Source organism: Neopsephotus bourkii, unplaced genomic scaffold (assembly GCF_033783945.1).
Source record: "Neopsephotus bourkii isolate Nb327-2 ecotype Australia unplaced genomic scaffold, CSIRO-AGI_Nbou_v1 NB_1624, whole genome shotgun sequence".
NCBI classification, from domain to species: Eukaryota; Metazoa; Chordata; class Aves; order Psittaciformes; family Psittacidae; genus Neopsephotus; species Neopsephotus bourkii.
Genome location: NW_026902099.1, coordinates 4,727,691 through 4,737,887, shown reverse-complemented (window position 1 = coordinate 4,737,887; position 10,197 = coordinate 4,727,691). Strand labels below are relative to the sequence as shown.

Below are 10,197 nucleotides of genomic sequence, written 5' to 3'. Positions count from 1 at the left end.
ATAAAACTTGCCTCCTGGCTCATCATGCTTACAGCTATTCAAGCATACAAGTTCTGTATGCTCACAGTGAGGTCCTACTGTGAGCTTAGCATCCATTTGTCAAAGTGAACTGCAGTTCATAGTATAGAAACAGAGAGAACTTACACGAGGGTTCTGATTTACAGAGATTGTGTGATTTACATTCCACACTGATTCAAAGGCAGGTGTGGAGCAATCTCCACATACTGAATCCACATAAGCAGACTACCTACAAGTTAATTAGAGTTGTGCAAGGAAGCGTAAGAAGTTATGGAAGGAAAATAGCAAATAGCATATAGGAAAATATACTGGTAACATTGCAGTAGTGTTGCCATGATTCCACAAGTCATTGAACTATTGTATAAAGCACATTTTAGAGAAAAGGAAAAGGCCATAAACAAAACAGAATATTTTACTTTAATGATGCATGAGTTTCAGAGACTTAAAGTTTTCAAGATTTTTCCTCTGTTACTTTGAGGGCTCAAGTCCGTCTTGATGAAAAGCAGAGGCGTTCAGATGATTGCATGCAGGAGTCAATGCTTTCAGGAGAAATTCTCGTACAGGGGGACTCCTAAGAAACCCGAGAGCTCCGTCAGCAGGTGAGGGCCGCTGCCGGCCCCGCTGTCCCTGGACGATGTCCCTGGGCGATGTCCCGGCCCAGCCCCGCTGGAGGGTGACCGCTCTCTGGCTCTGCCCCTTCCAGCGAGGGAAGCTTCAGGCGGCCGAAACCAAACAGGAAAGGCGCGGGCAAGGCTTTGAAGTCCCGGGGACTGCCAGGCCAAGGGGCAGGTGTCCGCCCCCGCCCACACGCTCCGCCCGGGGCGGTGCCAGCCTCCGCTCCTGCAGCGATGCCGGCCGCTGCGGGGCGGGACTGGCGCTCCGCCCCACCCGGCACCCCCCGCGGAGACACCGGGGGCCGCCTCGGGGCTCCGTGCCCTGAGAGCCTGGGTGCCCCTCGCTCCGGACGCTGCCCCCACCCCCTCGGCCTCCCGCCTTCCCTTCTCCTCCCTTTCCCCTCCCCTCCCGGTCCCTCCTCCCCGCCGGCGCCGGCCGTGTCCGCTTCGCTCCCCGCCCCGGCTGAGGGGCGGCTGCCGCCGCTGCTGCTGCTGCTGGCGGCTCAGGCAAAATGTGCGAGCGCGGCAGCTTCTACCGGCAGGAGCTGAACAAGACTGTGTGGGAGGTGCCCCAGCGCTACCAGAACCTCACCCCAGTGGGCTCCGGTGCTTACGGCTCCGTCTGGTAGGTGCGGGGTAGCGGGAGAGGGGCTGGGAGCCGGCAGGTGCTGCCGGGCGGCGGCGGGGACGGACAATGCCGGGGAGGCGGCCGTGTGCGTGGAGCAGAATGGGAGGGGAAGGGGGCGCCCGCCGGGCTCAGCGGGGCCGGCCTGCAGCGTGCCGGGCCGGGGGCGTGCCCGCCGGGCTGTGCGGTGCAGGGGCTTTCGCCCTCGGGCCGGGCCGTGCCTCACCGTAACCCGGGCAACCGGGCCCGCCACCGCCGGAGGGCGGCCCCTGCCGGCCCTCCCACCGCTGCCCTCGCGGCTGCCCCCCGCCCGGCGAGGCACCTGTGAGGGAGCCGCGGCTGCCCCGAACCCGGGAATCCTGCACAGTCATGGTGTGTCCGGGCGGGCAGGACCGGGGCGCAGTGCGGGGCACGGCTGGTGGAGCTCTGCCCGCTGCTGCCCCGGGAGCGGCCGCGGCCCCGCCGGCCCCAGCGCCGGGCTGTGATGGGGGTTCCCCTTCCCGGCGGGACCGCCCGCGCTGCCCGGGATACACACCGCGAGCATGGGTCCTGGCCGCAGGAACAATGGGGGGAAGCTCCTGGAGCGGGGCCGGGGAGGGCAGGGGTCTGGCCGGCTGAGGAGGAGGAGGGCTTCACCCAGCCGTTCCTGGGAAAATCAATGGCAAATCAGGGCAGATTGCTGCCCAAGGCAACGCCGGAGGGTTGTGTAAGAGTTTATCGCATTTTATCATAAAATGTTTCCCTTCGTTTGATGATTACTGTATCAGGTTTGCACTTTCGGAAACCCCCGGTGCGGGTTGGGCTGTTATTTTTGCATTTGAAGCATACTTGGCCATGTCTATAAAAGCTTTGAATCAATTTTTGGAAATAATAGAGATGTTTAAGGAGTTTTTAAGGAGTTTTTGGAAAAGAATCATGTTTCTTTGGTAAGTAGAATTATGTGAAAACTATCCATCACGGGCCTGTAAATAAATGTACAACACCCAAAAGATTTCTTTAGAACTTAACTTTTTGTGTGGGCTAAACCCATGCAATAGTTGCATACTTCTTTCTCTTCACAGACAGACACCAGAGAACGTTCATGGAGTTTCTTAGCTAGATGGTCTTAAGGTCCTTTGCCCTGACCTTCCTATGATTCTATGATTTATTGCTCCCTTCTCTAGCTCTCTGAAGTGCCCCAATTACATGTAAACTAGGACTATGCAGTTCAGAAACCTCCAACCATCAGCAGGAATGCTCCAGACTAGTGTGCAGTACCTCTGAGTTCTTCTCTTTTTCTATTATTTCAGGCTTATGCTTGCACTAGAGAAATCCATGCAAATATTGTGTGACTTTGTAGTGAGGCATATAGTCCTGACTGATGTGAACAGTTCCACAAGGACCTAGTTCATTTAGACTATAAAAGTTTACTTTCTTTTCCTCTTTTATATTTCAAACTAGGAGGTGGATATACGGTAGGAGAGTAACTACTGTTGTGCTCCAACTGAACCTGCATTTCTGGTTATTTTCCCTGTTTGTGCTGATGTAGTTTTAAGGGGAAGACATACTCTGCTGAATTTTGTAATGGGGTGTCAAGACTTTTGGGAAATTGCAATGGAAATGAAAACATGTGGTGGCTCACTTGCAGCATGGCTGGTGCTTTGGTTTTTTAAACTATGAGTGGTGTTAATCCATTGAACTTCCTTCTTTTCTGCCTGCAAAGCCAAGGAAATCCTAGTATTTCATCAATGGAGAAGCCTAGGAACCGGCATATAGAATGGAAGATGCCATGGGGAAGGTTTTCTCTAAAATATACATGTAAGACCAGACTACAGCAATAAAATGTTACTCTATATTAATAGCCTTGTTGACATCGATGAACTATAAACCTAAACAGAAGCTCAAATGTGAGGAAAAGGTTTGCATCTCTCTCAGAAAAGCAGTCTATTTTTAGTGTCTATTGAAATTGATTTTTTTTTCCCCTCTGTGTGCATGTGCTTTACCCAGGAGACCCACAAGACATAATTGTTCCCTTGAGTAATATCTGTATTGTAATACGAATAATTGTACTCCTGTTCAGTAGAATATCTAAAAACATATTTGACTCTTACAGAAACCACTGGAATAAAACAAATTCTTAAGTGTTCTTATGAATAGAAGCCAAAGTCCTGAACTCCAAACACTAGCTTTAAAACAGGAACAAAGCTGTTGAAAGAAATCTTTTTCTACCTCAGTGAAATTCTTACCGAGTCCTACCTTTTCCTTCCTCACAGTAAATTATCAGTCATAGCCGGTATACGTGTGCAACTGAAGTGATAACTGGTAATAAGAAACATATTGGACATATTTGCATTTAAGCTAACTTCTGTTTGCCCTTTTCCTTCTTGCAGCTCAAAATCAATAGAAGTGGTTGTGTCAGGAGGCTGTGTTTTCAGCCAGTTTATTGACATTTTGTAAGTCAAATAGAATTCTTGTTTGGGTTTTTATATGCAGACGCATCAAATGTGCTATGGAGATAGACATTATTGTTTTAAATCAGGTTCACTTGTAGAGAAGTATCTATATCAACCACAGTGCTTTCCAGAATGTTTTGGGTTTTTTTTTATTTAGATGTGGAATATGTGCATAAAAGCAAACCTTCCATAGCATTAAGAGCTCTAGTGCATTTCTCACTTTTTTTAATGACACATCATGAAGAACCATCCTTGGAAATCGTCAGAACTCAGATGCACTGCCAAGTGTAGTTGCATCTCGGCATCTACATAAACCACAGAGAGAACTACATATTCTGAGTTACCCCTGTATTTTAACTCTGCAGAGGGCTTCCTTCCACCTGGGCTCTTTCCTGTGGCCGTGCCAGCTGGTGGGTGTTCTGTCATTTGCTCATGTCAGAACTGGTATTTTCTTTTTAGATTTAGGAAAAAATATTAAAGCCCTGTGGGAGTATGGTTTATGTGTGCAGGAGTTCAGTTACATTGAAAATGATCAATGGAGTCCTCAACAGTACGTTTTGGTTAGTTTTTCTTTTGCCAGGAGCTGTTTGCATATTAGCAAGTAACAAATTTACATGCGCAACTGTGTCTTTTGGAGTTGTTTTCTTTTTGTGCCATAGCTTTGCTTATCAAGTTGAGGTTTGTTGTTTGGGTTTTTTTTATGTTAAGCAATTTTTTTTACTCTTTCTCAAGCCAAAACTCAAAAATTTTCTTGAAAAATGCATTTTCAGCATCCAACCTTAAAGTTGGATTTATGTCTCACAGAAGTCAAAGAGCTGGTTGACTCTTGTAGACCGGATGCTATCCCTGCTAATAGTGAGTTTACAAATGTTTCTGATTTTAAATGAAGTATTTAAGCTGATAGCTATTTAGATGGGAAGCAAGCATGCCTTTCACAAGGTAATCTTCATCTACAACCATCTTGTTTCAGTTCTAGAGAAAAGAGATGACTCATGTCTTGGGTCAAATTGCATTTTAAACTCTTGTCCCTTGTGACTATTCCTTCAAATTAGAATTCTATCTGTGTTTGAGTCTTTCAACTGTCCCAGTAATATGGCTTATAAACTGGAACTCTGGCTTGCAGTATCTCTGCCTCCCTGCTGTATTACCCTGGTAGGTCCAGTATGGTTTGGTATATTTTAACCTTTTCCTCTGGGAGCTGACATTACCACCTGCTTGAGAAGGAGCTGCTTTATCTCTTCTGTTCTTAAAGACGTTTTAGTATACTGCAAATTATGTAACGTGGATATTTTTTTTGTTTGCTGTTGGTTGTCTTATTTTTTTTAAGCCTGTATGCCTCTGTAAACTCTTTCAAACTGCTTAGTCCTATTTTTGCCTGGGAGGTACAGACAGTTTTCTGCAGGTACTGTCTCTCTGATCTGTCCAACAGGTTGTTTCTCATTAGCATATTGCAGGCTCTGTGTTTTGCCTTCTCTGGAAATAACAGACCTTGCAAGGTGAACTAAAGTGAGTCCAGAGCTTCATCCCAGCCAGAAACTCCCACACTGTTTCCTCAGAAGCCTTTGGCATCAATAGTACTTATATCATCCAGTCAGTCTCTTTAAATTTTAAGAGTATGCAACGCCTGACACCTACTTGGGTGACATAACATGTTTGAAAAAGGAGGCCTGCTAAGTCAGAGTGTAAGGGTACAGGCCTCAGTTCAAGAAAAGCAGGAAAGCAAAGCCTGCCTTAAGTCATTTATTGAGTGCAGTATTGCTGCAGGTCCCTCTATCCTACAAACTTTAAGTGCATGCTTAAGATGCATTAAGTTTTTGTCCTGGCTACTTTTGGGTGAAGATGGGGAATGGTGGGGTGATGGTTAGGCTTCTATTTTGCTTTGAGGAAGTACAAGTAGAAAAACAGAAGCAGAAAGCTTTAATCCTGAATTTTAACCCTTCTTTCCCCCATCCACCCCGTCCTGTGCTTCTGGTTAGATTGTCACTCAAGTGTTTTGAGGGCAGTAGCTTGCAAGATGTAACATGGTTGATAGAGTCCTTTTTATGTTGGGACCTCTAAGGAGGTGCTAAGACAACTTGATAGCATGTGAGGTTTCCTGAAAGCTGGCATAAATTGTATTTGACAAAGAGAAAAATTCCTTCATCCAAGACTGTACTTGATGACTTTAGGATGTTTGGCTGGGTTTTTTTTGAGGTGTCTTTTACTTAGTTGTAGTGATACTAAGGGTATGATTTCAGGTACATGATCAGATGACTGGAATTACGTGCCACTGTAACATTACATGCTAGTTTAAATGATTAGATAAGCTTTTAGAGTAGTAATACAAACCTGCTGTATGTAAATACAGCTGGAAACTGAAGACTCTGTAGATCTCTGCAGGCTAAGGGTAGAATTGTTGGCATGTTGATTTCCATGGACTCCCTTGGGCCTGTTCTTTTGGATTAGGTCTTCTGTTTCCGATGCTAATACAGGAGCTGAACTTCATCCTACAAATGTTTATGCTTTTATTGGAAATATTTCAAACAATATTGATAGAATGATGCTGTCCAAGATCTGTTATCAGTTATATGGGTTTGGTATGCATCATTTAGAAGGAAGGTTTTGAAGCCTTTCATTAGTTTTGCAGATATTTACAATGAGCCCTTCTAAGCTTATTCAAGACTTGCTTGAAAACTGAGAGATGAAGGGTGATAGGAGAGTCCAGTGAAAGGCAGGAGACCTCTGAAGAGTGAGTATATGTAATAATGATGCTTAGAACCAAGGCCTTTAAAGTGCTGTTCCAGTATGGAGGAGAAACTAAATACAAGCAGTTGTATGATCAGTGTTACAGATTAGGAGGAGGGTCTTAGCAGCAACATTGCTGCAATGAATGAATGAAAATAAGTGAAGCAACAAAACAATCTTGCTGAGTAAGCAAGACCCTCAGAGGAATATGATGAAATAGCCATTAGGAATGAAGACACAATGGGATTTACAGCCACAAAGCCAAGGGAGATCAAGAATTCAAGAAATTTTGTGTAAGATACATTCTGAGCACTGGCCAAGGAGAACATCACTAGAGAGTTCATTAAAAGTGGTTTTGTTGGAGTACTAGGATGGGATGCAGATTGCTCGACATTCCTTTGTCCAGTTTCATTGTGCATATTTTCCAGCTGTTGGAACAGTGTAGTTACTGACTTTGGAAAGGAAAAGGAAGTGGGATGGTAATTAGTGGGGTCAAGGTTCCTATTTTAAATGAGAATGTCTAAGAATGCTTTTAATGAAGGAGACTGAATCAGGAAGGAGGTGTTTGGAGAAGAATGAGGAGGGCTGAGAATGGCTGTGACAGAGATCTCTGTAGGATGCTGTCGCTAAGCCTGTGGAGTAGTTCAAGAGCAGATGACAAATATCTGTATGTGTGAGGAGGGTGGTAGAAGGAATTGTAGGAAGGGTGAAGAATAGCCAAGCTCAAGAATTGAGCAAGACCACTTTGTATTGTGCAGGCTTTCTTTCAGGAGGAATTAATGAGATCTTTTTTAGAGTGGGGAGACATGGGATGGAAGAGAGATGAGAGGCAGGAGATGAACCAGTTGGGGCAGAAAGGCAGCAAGGATCATGGGATTTCAGCTTTCTGTGTAGATGTAGAAAAACATTAGCAGAGTAAAACTTCTCTGCAAAGAGTCTCCTCCATCCCTACTTCAATGTAATCTGCACATGGTGCAGCAGTGGCATAGCTAACTGCTTTCCTCTCCAGCTGTCGGTTGTGATTGGGACTGCAGTTGGTTAGAGCACACAGTCCCTGTTTCAGAGACCTTAAAGTCTTAGGGCCTGGTTGCTTCAACACAGCTTCCCAAGTAGCTGTTTGCAATTTCAGAACCTATTAGCTGGTTGGTACCAAAACCCCAGTATCTTAGTTCTGTGTATATAGTCAGGAAGGGAGACGGTGTTTCAGAACCCCTATGTGACCTATGAACAGATTGTTGCCATTTAATATTTTGGCTGTTGTAGAGAGAGAAGCTGGGAAATGTGAAGGACAACTAGGAAGGAATAGGAAAAAGAAGGAAAAGAATGTGAGATTTTGTCTGTTTAGATTTATGTAATATATTTGAAAGCACTGGTATTTTTCATGTTGAACTTTGTATCCACATTAACCATGAGCATTTCTACCTGTAACTTCAAAGCCCATAATTTAGAACTATTTGGTAGTTTTTCTCTATTTTAAACAAAGTGTTGAATAGAATACATTTGTTGTTAGCAGTGTACTGGCTTAGTGGCAGCTGACTGATTTTCTTGTTTACATACTGACATCAGGCTTATGGGTATCTAAAAGCCGTGATTATTTTAGTATCCACGAGCTGGTTACACATGCTGAAGAAGCCAATAGCTTATGACCCCAACCTTTTGTATGTTGTTCTCACAAGTACGATCATAAATGGATCAGTCCCACTGACATAAGCTGTACTGTCTATAACTTCATCAAGAAAAGTGTGACTGTTCCTTTGTAAAGTTATTTGACTATTTAGGTCACTGTGGAGACATAAGAGATCAGGAAATAAAAATAGCTTGTGGATTCAGAGGCTGATACAGCACTTTCATGTTACATTGAAAGAAGACTGGTGAGGTATTCATGTAAACATATGGATACCAATTTTTTTTTTTTTAGTATTTTTCAGTGTCTGCTTAAAAGTATGTGCACAATCTTGTGTTGCTTATGGAGCAGTTATACTGCATATGTTAAGAGATACTTTGTGCTTTTATATTTAGATTTAGTGGTAAATTATTCTGAGATAATTGATAGTGATGATACTAAAGCCAAAACCATCCTAGTGCTCAGCATGGTGAGTTGGAATAATACCCAAGTGATGGGATGTAGTTTTACAATACAATAACCTGTCATCATCATCAAGAAAGGGTGGGTTTTTTCCCTCTAGTGAGGAGATTAACATGTCCTTTCAGAGCCACCCATTACTCATCTTCCCACCTTTTGTCTTGTTACAGTCTCATTTTTCTTTATGGTTTCTTTCTTATGCACATATATGTCATGGTATATATGTGGTTTAGTGAACAAGCACGCTCCAGACCTAGCTCTTACAGGATGAAAATCACCAACTTGAACTTGCATAAAGTAACAAAATGTTTATCAAGAAGCAACAGGTGAACCATTTTCTGGGTTTACTTTGCTGCTTAACTTAAGCTTACTGCATGTGGCCTTTTTCTGTTCTCTTGCTGCACTGCCAATAGCTGTTATGGTCAGTTTTCTAGTGTTAGATAGATGGTGTGTGTGCTTTTTTTCAACACTATTCCATATCTCAGTAAAAGGTAACTGTGTTTACCAACAAATATTAAAAAGGGTGTTAATTCACTGCAGTTGTGAAGAACCCAGATTATATGGTTGGGCACTAGAAGATGTCCCAGGCCAGGGTTCCTGTGTGCCCCCCTTTTCTATCTCGCTTGCTAATGCATACAGTAAAGGCTGCTGCCTCAATGCTTAGATGCATTCTGTGCTGACCGCTCTTCCATTCCTTTCCCTCAGTACTTGCTCACATGCACCCTTCTGCTCCTGTTATTTCTTTTTCTCAGGAAGTCAGGATCTTACAAATTAAGGGTACATTTGTCCACAAGGATGTTCTTGTCTCCTGCAATAGAAGGAATCGGTGGGTATGTGAAAGGATGCTGAGGTCTGTAGATAAGAGCTCAAAGTTGTGAATCTGTATTTTGAGCATGAATTGTGGGTTGGGTTTTTTTCTTTGTATTTGGTTTTGGGGTTTTTATTATTAGTAGTAGTAGTAGTAGTAGTAGTAGTAGTTTCATTTTTTTCCTTTGGGCTTTCTTTTTTCTTGGGTTTTGTTTTTTTTTCTCGGGTTTTGTGTTTTTTTTCCTCATAGAACTTAATGGGAAGTCATCTGAAGGAATGTGACCCAATGAAGGAAACAAATCTGTGTTGTGATGCAGTGAAGAAATAAAAATAGAAGTATGGAACAATATGGGGAAAACCCAGCCCCAGTGTCATTGTCACATGGAGCAAATTTAAGGATCTGTTTATGTACAGCATTCCCTCCAAGTCTGGTATAGCATAACCAACCAGTTGTCAAACTTGTGATGATGTCCCAGCCTCACAAGCTGGGATACTGAATTATGTAACATAAATTGAAAAATTTAGTCTTCTTTGTGTTTTTTTGCACTTAACCCCAAATCAGTCACTTTGAATAAGTAAACCTAATTATTTGTACAGATATAATGCTTCCACAAGCAAATGGAGACAACCAAATCCTCATGGTTATCTGGGGATGGTAACCTGCAGCAAATGGGGAGCTTGCTGCAGACACAAGACTGACACCACATGTAACAGCTTGTGTCACGCCTTCATTGTGCATCAGCTAGACCTGAGCTGGCTGCAGGAAAGGACTCATTAGACTGAACCCTGCACTCAAGCTGAACTTTTTCCAGGCATCATGAGTAGTACTGTGCCCAGCTAAGAAGCCCTTTCTGAGCCCAAAACATGATGAAGTTCAGGGACTGGCTGCAGTCT

At 43.8% G+C, this 10,197-nt stretch overlaps 1 protein-coding gene across 1 annotated transcript in view; it reads left to right on the top strand.

The window, feature by feature from the left end:
- Window positions 1-1,034: 1,034 nt before the first annotated feature.
- MAPK11 (mitogen-activated protein kinase 11) overlaps window positions 1,035-10,197 on the top strand; it is a 31,282-nt gene continuing 22,119 nt past the window's right edge. Inside the window, exon 1 of the mRNA XM_061372954.1 lies at window positions 1,035-1,257. Within this exon, the coding sequence (XP_061228938.1) occupies window positions 1,145-1,257 (113 nt within the window). The 5' untranslated portion in view covers window positions 1,035-1,144. The remainder of the gene's footprint in view (window positions 1,258-10,197) is intronic.